The sequence below is a fragment of the Coloeus monedula genome (genome assembly GCF_965178545.1).
Source record: "Coloeus monedula genome assembly, chromosome: 5".
In the NCBI taxonomy this organism is placed as follows: Eukaryota; Metazoa; Chordata; class Aves; order Passeriformes; family Corvidae; genus Coloeus; species Coloeus monedula.
The window spans coordinates 3637602-3651372 of NC_138785.1; the positions used below are offsets into that span (position 1 = coordinate 3637602).

Here is a 13771-nt window from a genome sequence, read left to right on the forward strand (position 1 = left end):
TTTCACTTTGAAAGGGCAGTGAGCTTTTGTAATGGTTTTCTGAAAAAGCTATTAGAATTATTTTATATAATATGGCAAGGCTGCCAAGATGCAATTGTCATGTTTACTATGAAAGAACATTTAACAGTGAATTTAAAGCCAGCACGTAACAATACTTCCAGTATGTTCACATTAAAAGAGGAATTTAAGTGTTTTATGATGATTTTAACACATTTAATTACAGCACATACTGGAAGTATTATATTGCACCAGGTTTGATCTCCCATTCTATACGGCCTTTTCATAAAAACAGCTACCTCAGTCAAGGGTTTCTATACCTTCAATTTATGATTTGGTTATAAACATCTTGCCATAAAACGGAATTGAATAGTTTTGATTTGGAGATGAGTGGCTTTCAGACAAAAAATTAAAATTTTTGCTGCAAAAATCAAAGACAAAATTTAGTTCTTCAACAAAGAACTGCTTAACTTCTCCCCCCTGCTCTAGGGGAACCACTCTTACCATGTTCTTGCCCACCTAAAATAATATATTATGAAACAGCCAGAAAGAGATTTCAATGACTTTTTCCTGTAGGAACATTTACAGAGTAAACACTACCATCTCTTACAAGTAAACCTCATTTTTTTTTTGTTTCTGCTCTCTTAAGGAAGAAACAAAAAATAAGAGATTGAGGTATCAGCAGGCTCAAAAAAATTAGGAAATGTAGAGCTTGTGTGTGGTTCAAATAGAAAAATTAGTGCCAAGTGGCAGAGCAGAAATTTTGAGAGAAAATACTACTGGGATTAGAGGGAGGCAAGCTGGGAGGAGAAAACTCCACAAAAACCCAGTGACTACACAGGATAAAATACCTGTCAGAGGATTTTAAAGTACTGAAGGTAAAAGAACAATCAGCAAGAGGGGCTCACCTATTCTGCATATAGAGACGGCTGACTATTTCCAGACTTTTGTTGAATGTTTTTTTGTTGAACCCTGATAAAAGATTGTAAACAGTTATAAAGACAACTTCACACCACATAATGTGATCTGGGAGGAGCATTGCTTATCAAGTATCCAGGATGAGACCTCAACAAAGGACCAGCCTGCCCCTCACAGGCTGCTGCTTCAGCCATTCTGGACCAGGGAATGCTCTGTACACTGTGAGGCAGGGGAATACCAGGAAAATGACAACAACTAACACTATGCAAAATCTTTCTCCTTTTTTCCAGGATCCTTTTCCAGATTTGCTAGCTTTAAAATTCCAAACCCTTTGGTTCTAAAAAGATTCCCTCTTCCAGTCTTGCCTTTTTACATGATGCAACTTTCTTTACCTGAAGTCAAACACCCAGGATTCCACTGATTGCTTTGGTGGTTTGGCACGGCAAGTGCAAGCCTTAATTACACAGCTTGGCAAAATGGTATTTTATAATGACTCTACTCAGCTTGGAATGGAAACCCTATACGAAGAAGAACTTGACAAGATCTTCAAAAACCTGTGGATTCAGAAGCTCTGAATGAACTCACTGGTGGTAGATCTCTTAGAAAAATATGTGAGCCTGGTCATTTCACGGCACTCTTGGTGCTACCATCACCCATGACAACAACTGGCCTTATTTTACAGTAGACGTTACTTTTGCATGCCATTACAAAAAGGAGGAGTCGGAATCACCCAAGAGTTATGTTTGATTAGTGGTTTTCAGGCTGGTTGCTTACTAAAGGAAGCACTTCAGGTTCTTTATCAAATGATTTAAAAAGTAGGAAAAATCCTGAAGCTCTATGTTGAAAGGATCTCTATAGATGCAGACTTGAACTCTTCCTTTACAAGCTAAGACAAACCATATGACAGTAATCCCATGGGTTTAATATTTGCTTCCTTAAATAAGGCAGGCAAAGACTTTTTCTTTATGTGCTAATCAAGTTTCCATTTATCCTCTACAGAATTTAAAGGAAAAATCTATTCCTGAGTGTAATGATCTTGACAAACTTTTTAATTGCAGCGCATGTGAAACCTGCACAAACACCTGTGGTATTATAATAACTGCACACTCCCTTAGGCTGAGAAAACTCAGCTATGAGAGTAGTAACTTACTGAATTTACAGATTGACTAGCTGGATGAAGGCTTCCTGTGTGGGGAATTAATGTAAATACAGCATTTTCAAACAAGAATCCTGATTATTTTGTACACTTTAAAGACAGAAATCTGTGCGATTCCCCTCACAGTTCCAGGCAATTAAAAGATAAGATGCTATGAAAATAACCAGGCCATTTCTAAATAGGTGTCAAGACTGAACTGTTGAACAGAGGGAGTGTTTCTCTTGATGTTTCCATCTAGATGTGAAACAGCAGATTGTAATGGTTTTAATAAACATACAACAAAGAGAAGAAAAAGAGAAACATTACAGAACTAAAATACATTCCCAATCATGGGAGCACATGTTGGGTTACAAAGGATGACAAGGAGCACAACATTCAGTTTCAGCGTGAGCTTTAACTGATTGAGAAGCAATGAATTCCGTGCATTTCTATTAGAAAAAAAAGTTTGCATGCAGTAAAAACCTATGGACAAATATTTTCAGGTTTTAAAAGAAAGATTTTTTTTCCCCAAAAACCATAAATAACTGCTAGTGATTTTTGCCTTGGATTTGTGAGAATTGTACTTTTCAGAGCCTCACTATGCAGGTTATTGCTGGTACATGGCTCTATACTGCAAACAAAAGCAAAATATCTGGCATCTGGGTACACTTGGTTTTCTTCCTAGAGTACTGAATTAGTACTGAAGTAAGCAACTGACGCTGTGTACACAGAATTATGAGAAAAACAATATTAAACACTGCTGTTTGGATTGCAAAGTGAGGCACTTGGAATTCTTGTTGCCTGTGTCAGCTTAATCCAACCTCCGTGGGTGTTTGTGTGGGCAGAACATCTGCAATCATGTCATGTCTGCTATTTTTGCTGTAGGACTCCAATCAGGGATGCCCATCTGACAAACAGCTCTTTCCTGCTTTGTTTTGACATCATCCCGTGCTCAGCACCATTCCTTACTCAATGCACACTCTTCAAAACGTGCCCTTGATACAGAATTATTTTCTTACAGACTTTTGCTCTCAGCACCCAAATCATTCAGAAGCCAGAGTTCATCTTTACACTGCTGCATTCTACAAATTACTAAATAATGCACGGATTGAGCAGCACTGACACCAGGACACTCGGTAGCCTTGGGTGTCCAGTTCAAGGCACTTCAAGGCATCTGCTGAGTCCAGCAGTACATGCACCAGTTACTCTGTCAAAGAATGTGATCCTCAACATCCTTCTGTGAGTGTTAACAGATGGCAGCCTCCAGGTGGAATTCCACAAAGGGAATCCTCAGTGACCAGCTATGAATCCCAACCCGCAAAAGCATCTTTGTTCACAATATACTCCTGTGTTAGAGAATCCTAATATTTCCTAAATAAAGCCCTGAACTGGCACCAGATGTCACGGAAATCCTAAAATTTAATCAAAATGCATCAGCACAGGGCAATGGTGCTTGCTTTTCAGAGCTTTGGAATAGCTGACTTTCCAACTTCACTAGCATTGCTTCAAGGTAGCTTCTCAAGACCCAGACTAAACCCTGGAATACTGTCATGGAGCACACTGAAACAGGGTCCTGCAGCAGGGCTTGAACCACCAGATACTTGTAGGAATGAATAAAACCCTCCTGACTCACAGGACATGGGGCTGGAACAGGCTATAAAATCTTGGTGCTCCTATTGAGCCTGCATAAGGCTCTCAGAGTGAATGTTCACACGTAGGGACATTTGCACTGAAATATGGGACACTTCAGACACAAAGATTTCTGTCAAACCAGTTTGAAAGCAGGCAGTGGTACCACTTCTAAAGGTAGAAATGTCAGAAAATAGGGCCAACTTTGCACTCATAGCTGTGCAATATAAAATCCAGAAGGTGGCAGCAAATGTTCTTCCTTACAAGAAATGAACGTTTATTCCAAGGAAATCTAAGATGCCTATGGTCAAAAGTTTCAGCCATTTGCTTTCCATAGGCATAAATGTATTGTATTTTGAGAGCTGCATATGGATAAAGATTAAATGATAATGAAAAGCTGATTTTCTTTCATTCACAAAGGTGCAAAGTGAGCTAACTAAATAATTTGTGACAAGTTACCAATAGTCTTATGTTTTTTAACCACACAGGCATTTTGCTGTAGTGAAGGCCTAACAACTAAAAAGCACTTTATTTTCAAAAGTAAAATTTGTCACAAAACTTATGTGAGATGAATGACAGTACCTGTTTCATTATTTTGTATACAGATTATGAAAACAAGATTGTTCTCACCTGAAATAATACCATTTTTAGAAATAATCTGGATTTAGAATAAATCAGATTCCAGTCCTAAAATTCTCTATAAATTTTCATAATCAAGCCCTGACAAGACAGCTTTGAGGAAGTCAGGATCAGGCCTGAACTATGTTATTCTAATCTATTCCTGGTCTCAGTACAGTCACTGACAAGGTTTTAGTTACTATACAGGTGAGATTCCCCCCTCCTCTGCCATTACTCAAATTTCTTCATTCCCATTTTATTCAATTGTAAAATATTTCAAGAGTTTCAAATAAATATGATTTTCCTATTTGATTTCAAAACTTTTGGTAGTTGTATTGTAAAATAGCTGTAGCATTTACTGCAGAGCTGTCAGCATTTCAGAGAGAAATTATTTTTTCATTACATAAAGTTTAAATACTGAATAGTTTGGGACAAAAAAAAGCTGTAATGATATTAACAGTATGTCTCCCTTCTATACTCAGGTCAGTTTAAAAAGCTGAAGTGCTTCTTTCCTGTTTAAAAAAGAATGGAAAGAAGGAAAGAGTTGAAAGGCATAAAAATTCAGTATTATTTATTTTGTCCTACCATTTTCTCAGTGGTTTCGTCTCTAACTGCAGTGGCCATTACAAGCCCATAAAAATCCAAAGGAGAAATGCATCACTCTGGGCTTTTTAGAAAGACAGAGTCACTTTTTGAGGTACAACAACTGTTTTATCTGCTTCCTCCTCCTTTGCCCCCTTCCTGTGTAAACAGCATCCAGGCATTATTGTTAACTCAGATTTTAGCATGCTTTGATATGGGATTAAAGACCAGGACCGTAATGAAAAAATAAAAATAAAGCTGCTTTAGTGACTTGGACACCAAGGTCCAATTTCTTCAAGTGACTTCATGAGGGAGAAGTTTATGTTGAGAGAGTTTCACCGGACTATTCAGAGTCCAACTCACTTTTGTCTCCTTGACTGGTAAAAAGGCAGCTGTGGCATGTAAACACACACACACTGAATTTTCTCTTACTAAGGAGTTGTGCCACCTGAGACAGGAAAACAGCTGCTGCATTCACATTTGGTCTGGAAAAGGAAAAATACCCTTCTGACTCCTGCCTTTAAAATTTGCACTATTTTATAAACCTGAGTATTGTTCTTTTTGTCTTTCAGCTTTTTATAATTAACAAGAAAATTGAAATAGCTCTAAGTTCCAAAGAACCCATTTTTCCTGACTATAAAGAAAGTATTGAATCAAAGGTAGACAGTCACACTCATCCATCTTACATTAACTAAATCTATACATGCATACACCTTTTTTAAGTACTGCTTTTACATTCATTCACTTATATATGGAAATAGTTACTTTTGGAAGTAATATTATATAAATTTTAGTTTATATTAACAGACATAAATATCAAAGATTCTTGCAGTGCAATAAATGCTTGCTTCAGTGAGCAGTTTATAACTAGTTTGCATTTTAAAAATCAGTGTTAACCTAAACCTAACCTAAACAGTTTAACCTGCTTGCACAGACACCCAAGGCAGTCAGCAGCTGTCAGGATTGTGTGATTGCATGGACAGCCTTTCCTCTTCTTCACACCTAGGAATCACTTTCCCTTCAATAACTATTGTAGAAAAGGTCTTTCCCTCTGAAAACATCCAGGCAATGGAGAAAACAAAATTATTCAGTGTAGAGGGCTCTAGTTTGTCTTGCTGCATGATACTTCAATTTTCTCTTAACTGTTTTACCACAATAGTACAGGAATACAAAATGTGACAAAACAATAATTCTGGTAGCATTTCACTTTTCTCTCCCTTGTTCCTTGATTTCTGAGGTGAAGAATGGAAAATCTCTATCCCTCTTTTTATGATTTTCTTGTAGCTTAAGGGAGACAGAGGGGAGAGTAATTATTCTCTACTTGCACTCCATGTTTTCCACTGTGTCACTTACAGTCTGGGGTTTGTGCATTCTTTTTAGTACAAGCTTGTCAAAAGATGTATCTCCAAGATTTAAATATGAAGGGGAAATATTACAAAGTGTCAGCACGTCTGGCTGCTGCTGTCCAGCAGCAAATGAATGGTGAATTCTAGTGACTGGAAGTTGTCTTAATTCCTAAGTCTGTGTTTGTGAGCTTGAAGGGGCTGAATACCAAAGCAGTGTGTTAGCTAGTAAGTGGGAATCTCAGATTTTTCCTCAAATTCCATCAGACCGTTATGGAATGGACAAGGATCTTCCCATATACTTCAGCTTTCTTCCAGGTAAATCATCTGGAATGCTATTTGCCCTCACAGGTTTCATCCTCTTACAACCCAAGAAGACAACTGTTAGTTAAACACTTAGTTAAACTAAGTTAACAGTTAGTTAAACTGTTCAGTCCTTACTTCACAGAAGCAGAGATTATCCTTACTTTACCAAAGCTAGAGGAAACAGACATGCAATTTCACATTCTGGAACTTGAAAGTTAAAACCCAGATTGTTTCCAGAACTTTTTTCTAAAGATGAGTTATCAAGTGGGAAAAAAAAGCCCAGACCAGGACTTCTACCTAAATAATACAGTAGAATGACTCATTTTGATAAAAAAAGTAGTGAAATACACTTAATAACTCATCACTCTCTGATTAAACTCTGTCAAAGAAAATTAGTTCCTGCTCTATCACTAATGGTTATGCCAAAAAGATGCTTCTATAATTTGATGAACTCTGGAGTTTTTCTCTGAACAGGACAGACTAAACAGTATCTTCATATGACTCTTGAAAAACCAAATATTTTATCCAACACTTGTTTCAACAGTATCATTTCCCTCTGCATCTCTGAAATCCTACAAAGTACTCACAGGGCTTTGAACTGGAATTTCCATTAAAAAAGGGGAACTTTTCTGTCTACTCAGCATGGACAATGTTCTAGAACCCTCCTGAGAGGAGCTAACACAGGTAGACTAACGAGGTGGACCTGTTTGATCAACTTTTTCATCCCTCTCTACAACCTTATCTTCTCAATTGCTTTATTTTCTTAATTACTACTTAATTTCTTGTGGTTTGAGTTATCTGGTTAATTTCTAACATAGGGGTGTGTGTGGGTAGGATTAATAATGTTGGGGAGTTTCCTCTCTAAAAATGCAGACTGGAAATAGCTGATTATAGCTAAGAGGTGAAAGGATAGTCCTGTCATAAAGCACCAATTGTGAAACTTGTCAAAACTCTCATGACATAACCTCTGTGTGTCACTACACTTTTTAAAAGTGATTCAGATTAAGCACCATCAAACTGACTGAAAATGATGAAATCTGAAGTCCCTTGAGCTTCCACCTCTCGTACAAAAGGCTGCTATTAGAACAAGACTTAAAAGCCTGTGTGAAGCTGTGGCCTGTCAAGTTTCTCAAATGCAGCAAGATCCTGTGGCAGAAAAACTTAACGTGTGACATTTCTATGGAATCTTTGCTAGATCAGCTATACCTTGACTGACCACACACCTGTTGGCTACTCTCTAGTTCATGCTCACAGTATTTTAAGTTTGGGAAGCTCATTAGGAAAAGTAATACAGACCAATGTTGTTCAGATGAGATTCTAGCAAAGCCCGTGGCAAAACAACCCAGGAATTTCACAGCAGATTTCAGAATTAGAGGCATTTAAGCCTGAAGACATGAATCAATGAGTGTAAATCAGTGAGTTTAGGAACCACATTTACAGAGGCTCTAAGAAAATGTAATTTGTGAAACACAGAGAGCAGGTCTGGCTTGGGGACAGGCTGTACCTGCTTTGTGTGCTGCCAAATGGCTGCAGCAGCAGAACCTTCTCATGATCACAGTTTCTGTTTCAAAGTGCTGCATTACTAAGAAGATTAGGATTTGTCAAAAATGAATGGATTGCTCCTATAAGTGGGTCGGAATGTACTGAAATTCCGAGGGCATTGCCTTTTAAAGAAGCCAAAAGTAGTGTCATGTAAGGGTATTAACTGAATGATTGCATTAACGCCTTTAATTGCTTGTGTTCATTTTTGTGCCCCAAAAAGTGAAAACTAGGATAAATCTAATAATTTTTCAGTAAGAAAAGCCTTTCTTAAAAGGAGATTGCCAAAGATATGTTCTTAGACAGATGTTCTAGACAGAGCCTATTACCAGATGAATTAGGCTGTGCCTAATGTTAGAAAGAATCTTGTAAACACACAGAGAACTGTCACAACATGACTCCCCTTTGCATTAAGAATGGTCTTTTCAGAGCAAGGCACACCAGCTAAGTAGTGGGAAAGCTGCACAGTTATTAACGCCATTGTACTTTTTCAGTAAAAGCCTGTCTTTGGTCTGCTTACTTTCCTCAAAAATTCAATTTGCTGTGTCTTTGTTCCTGTTTCTTTCTCTACCTCCTGCCTTTCCAGTTAATTAAAGTTCTAAAAGATACTCGTAAACATAAAAACGGACTGCCAGGATGTCACATGCTTTCAGGGTATTTTGTTCCAGTTTGGAAGTGAAGAGAAGGGGCTTCCTATCTTGCTGTTTAATAACTGTAACTATATTTGGTATTTTGTCTTCCTAGGGAAGAAGCAGTGGCCGCTCATTATCGCTTCCTGGGAGACCTTCTTCATTCATTCCTCGAGCCATGTCTCCTACTTCTCCTCTTGTATTTCAGCCTGCCCCTGATTACTTCAGCAAGCCAGATGCAGCAGCTGACAAGCCTGGCAAGAGACTGACTCCCTGGGAAGCAGCGGCCAGATCTCCCCTTGGCCTAGTGGATGAAGCTTTTGGCCCCCAAAGTATGCAGGAATCCATTGCTGCTAACGTGGTATCGGCTGCTCGCAGGAAAACACTTCCTGAGCCACCAGATGAATGGAAACTTAAAGTTTCTTATGAGGCTCCAGCCCCGAGTGGTAGTGTAGCCTTACTAGGAGGGAAGCAATCGGGGGTTCTATCACCCCAAAAAAGCTCCCTGTCTGCCCCAAATGTCCCTGCCCAGGCTGGCCCTAAGCTGCAGTATCCCTACTGCACTCAGCGCTCCAGAACAGATCCTGATATAATGTCCATGGATTCCAGGTCTGACTATTGCTTGTCAACAGCTGATTCAAACTACAATCCACAGCCAAGGGGATGGAGGCGTCCAACATGAGCAGCTGAAGGGCCTAGTGCATTTTCCCTTCCTCCAGCTTAACAAGCCCTAAGATTTGAGTTGGAGAAGGAAAGTTTCTTGCTGGCCTGGCAATCTCTGAAGTAAAAAATGAGGAGACGAAATTGAATGGAGCACAGTTTTCACATGACTGCAATGCTAGCAGCCTCTAGAATAGACTCAGTTTTACACCTAAGATTGTTCTGTTTGTCAAAAGGCAAAAATACGCATTTCTTGGGGTGAGGGGGGAGATGAAAGTGGGGCATTCCATGTACTCGATGCAAAAATCTAGCAAGGAGGTAGAAAGTGACAGCAAAGATGCTTGCAGTTAAGCTAATGTGAAAAAAAAAAAAAAGTAAAATAAGGGCATTTTAAACCCAAGAAGTATTTTACAGGATCTTGTAGGTTTTCTGAGTGTGTTTGACATGGATTCCAAGTTACTAAATATAGTCAGAATTGCAAAAGTTATAATGGAAGTGGAAGACTTTGAAGCACTGACTTATTTGCCATATGATTTTTTACTACATTTCTATAATGAGCTAAGAGGGTAAATCAGTGAATATCTTTACTGTGGCAACACGTAAAATACATCTTGTGGCAATGGTACCTGAATCGCCACAATATGTAGATACAGGAAATCATACACAGTCACTCATTTCAGATGGATTTCAAGATAGTTTCAATGAAGTTTTACATCTTGTAATTTATCTGAAAACACCAGGAAGAAAGGCATTGTTAATAGAGATCAATACCATGATACTTGGACAACAAAAGAGATGAGGAGTGTATTTAAACTGGATTGCAAGTAATTTTCGTAATAAACTATCAAACATGTCATAGGCTGAACAGCCTTTATTTCTCTGTGAAATGAATTCTTTCCTGAGCATTTACTGCTCCAATGCCTGATAATCTGATTGGCTGGGCAGTTATTCATGTTTCTAAGGTAGCTCAATGTTTAGAAAGCTTTTGAGTTGTATCCTCAGTTAGGAAGACATCGATAAGAAGGACAGTTCCTGCTCTATGTAGAAATTTGTATGTGACAGAGGGTTTCTGACATGTAGTACACAGTGCGAGTCTAGGAGCAAATATTTGGGTGGTTGGCTATACCTAAGTGATGTTGATGGATCTGAAGGGATGGTGGATAATTTTTGCTGGTGAGACATACCTTGCATTTACAGCTTATTTAAACAGTAGAATTATGTGGCTAAAAATGTATGTACTCCAAGCTTCCTGGGTAGTTTAGATGTTGCTAAAGCATTAAATGAACACCCCAAGTTTTACAAAGTGCTGTCAATCCTCCTTATTTTGTGGGGAATTGTTGAAGGATCTGTCAAGCACAGTCATTACTGCAGAAGCACTTTTAACTATCCTTAATTTCAGTAAGGTTGTCACTGGGAGTGAAGGGATTAGATTGGAAAGAACTAAAACATATATGCAGCAAGAAAAAATACATTACAAAACATTCCCATTAACAAAGAATTTTCACTTATAGCAATTATAAAATATAATTGATACAAAGGAAAAAGGAAAATTAAATCCAAGTTCAGTTGAGCTGGAACTTCCCCTAAAAGCAAATAATTACATGAAAAACATAGCTTTAATGAGTTTAAGTTGGCAGAAATTCTGTAGCCAAGCAGAGGTCTCCCTGAAATACAACTGATCCTTCTGACCAGTCAGGAAATGAAGATATGAGAGTGGTAAACCTTTAGAATAGGATCATATTGCTATAGCACTTTACAGATTTATTTCACAATATGAATTTGCAAAAAAAAGGTGATTTAGAAAAATTACATGAACAAGGCTGCCATATGCCTGAAAATGAGCTTTGCACCTCAGAGTTATACATGTACATAATCAGAATAAATTTTCCTGCCCCACAGGCAAAAATATACATTTCTCTGCAGAGTCCCTTAATGTCCCCTTTTATCACAATTGGGAATATTCCACCAATGGGACTGTGGAAGTCCCCTTATCCTTGAGGGCTTATCCTCAGATCTAACCCTATTGCCTTGGAAGTACATGCCAAATCTTCACTTAATTTCAGTTAAATTATAAATAAAATTGAAATTCAGTGAAATTTATCACTCAAGGTCATCAAGGCCTTAACCATTTAATAAATACCAGTGCATATGCGTTTCACAGAAGACCTACATTCTGAAAAGTGCATACCTCTTACATATTTTGCTGACCTGTGGTCCATATTACCATAACAAGTCCCTGTTTTCAGGTCAAGTTCAGGTTTCTGTTTTAAACTGTTTCCTTTACATCATTAAACAGAAAACCAGATTAATGAGTTTGCAGTGAGGCATATTTTTACCCAACACCATTATTTCATTTTTAAGAATTGGACATCTAACTTTTACATTCCCATTGAAACTAGTGCTGTGAATTCTGAGGTCATGCATCTACCAGAAGCTAATGTGTGCTTAATTTTAAGAAACATGCAATTAAAAATTGCCAAAAGTGGTTTTAAATTTTGATATGGCAAAAAAAAATCATGATACAAAGTGACCTTGGAAAGGCTTTAATGCCGTGATCACACAGCATTATGGGAAAACTTTCTATAGGATGAAGCCCTAATTCCCCACCCCAAGCATGCAACAAACATGGAAGTAAAGAGTTTCAGACAGAATAATTGACTTTCTGTCAAACCCCCTAGAACAAAAAAAGTGCAGCCTTACAATTTCATTCTATTCACAAGTAGGAATTAATCACTGAGTACTTCCATGAACATGAGAATTCCTGACGCTGAGTTTCATGTGGCTTTGTATCTTACCATAGATTCATTTGGGTGTTTACCACGACCTACTCCAGATTTTTTTTTTCCTCCTGCTGACAATTTCCTAGCTCTCTTTCCCATGTGGATTGTCCCATATCTAATATGGAATAAGTTCCCACTGCAGCATTTCCCTCAATAGCAACACTGGTAAGTGGATCTGGCCTCCCTGATGCTGTCTGTTTTTACAAAGTCTGCGGGCAATGGATTGTCTCTGAGATCTGTTCCTCTGCAACAGAGAAATGGGACTAATAAACATTTTTGAAGTTATTAATAGGAGGGTAGACATGAGGGCAGGCATGCAGACAGATCACACAGCCTTGTTTAGAAGGAAATCAGGCTAAATCCAGATTGAGACCATGTAGGGATTTCAAAGAAAGCAGCAGGCCCGGACCAGTAAATGAAATATTAATGCATCAGAGCTTTAGAAGGACCCCACAGCATGTTCCACTTTCTGCTCTTCACCCCATTCCTCCACTAGCAAAGCATCATTCTGTCAAATAGTTGTGACTGATGTGTGAGAGTTCTGAATATATTAATGCAAGTATTTCTCGCATTTGCTTTTGAATGCACAGATCTGCTCAGTAAATGCGAAGAAAAACTTCTCATGATATTTTAAATCTTTGGCTTTGTGCTCACCCTCAGAGGTGTCTCTGTTAACATACAGAGCATTTGAATACACAATATAACTGAAAACTTAGTTTCTTTAGTTATATTAGATGATGATGTTCACAACTCTTGTTCATAGTTTGTTTTCATTTTGGTTTGCTTTAACACAACCAAATATCTATTCACACTGCATTTCTGCCTAGTAGCAAGAGACTGTGTTATCTTTATAAAAGACTTTTCACTTCTAAAGACTTTTGCTCACTGCAAAGGACACTTTATTTGACAGTGCATGCCAGCAATGTAAATTGTATCACATAATAAAGTGATTTGACCAATCAGATGAGAAACACAATTTTGTTTTCCCTAAATTCTTGTCTGTTTGTTTAAATAATCTGAACCCAAGTAAAGCCTAATCTCATTTTTTCTGCACCATTTTTAGATTCACTGACTTTGCCTGTCAGTGACCTCGTGCTGGTAGAGCTTCTAGAAGCTTAAATCAGCATCAGGTCAAAAGGCAACTTATCAAATTTAGTGGAATTTCATTTCCATACTGACTAAGCAGAGGAAGGAAACACAGTGAAGTACAATCTACTCAGGTTAAATAATACAATCAGAACTGTTTTTATTGATTGAACATTTTCATCCCAACCATAAAAATCTGCAACTAAAATCTACTTACTGTAGTCACTTGCCTACTTTACTTGCACCTAACCCTCTGTTTGCTGTACTCTCTTGTTGTTCATTCTCATTTGAAACATACTGTTCAAACGTGAAATAAATATTGTGAATAAATTGTGAACCCAGTCTTTACACTATGCAGGCCACTTGGATAAGGAAATAAGGATGGCATAAACAATCTATCTGTGGAAAGCCAGATCAGATTTTCACTATTGACATGAAATGAATCCCAAATCAGTTTTTGCATTTGTAAAGCAAGCAGGATTTTGTCCCCACTACAAGAAAAGTGATTGATGCACGTAAAACTTGGGGAACTGAAAAAGCTCCACAACA

The 13771-nt window shown here is 38.0% G+C and overlaps 1 protein-coding gene across 1 annotated transcript in view; it reads left to right on the top strand.

Moving 5' to 3' along the window:
• Positions 1-9378, top strand: part of SYNPO2 (synaptopodin 2) — a gene marked incomplete at its 3' end in the record, with an annotated part of 74517 nt that extends 65139 nt beyond the window's left edge. The window contains exon 5 of the mRNA XM_082282473.1: positions 8812-9378. Within this exon, the coding sequence (XP_082138599.1) occupies positions 8812-9378 (567 nt within the window). The remainder of the gene's footprint in view (positions 1-8811) is intronic.
• Between the last annotated feature and the right edge of the window lie 4393 nt (positions 9379-13771).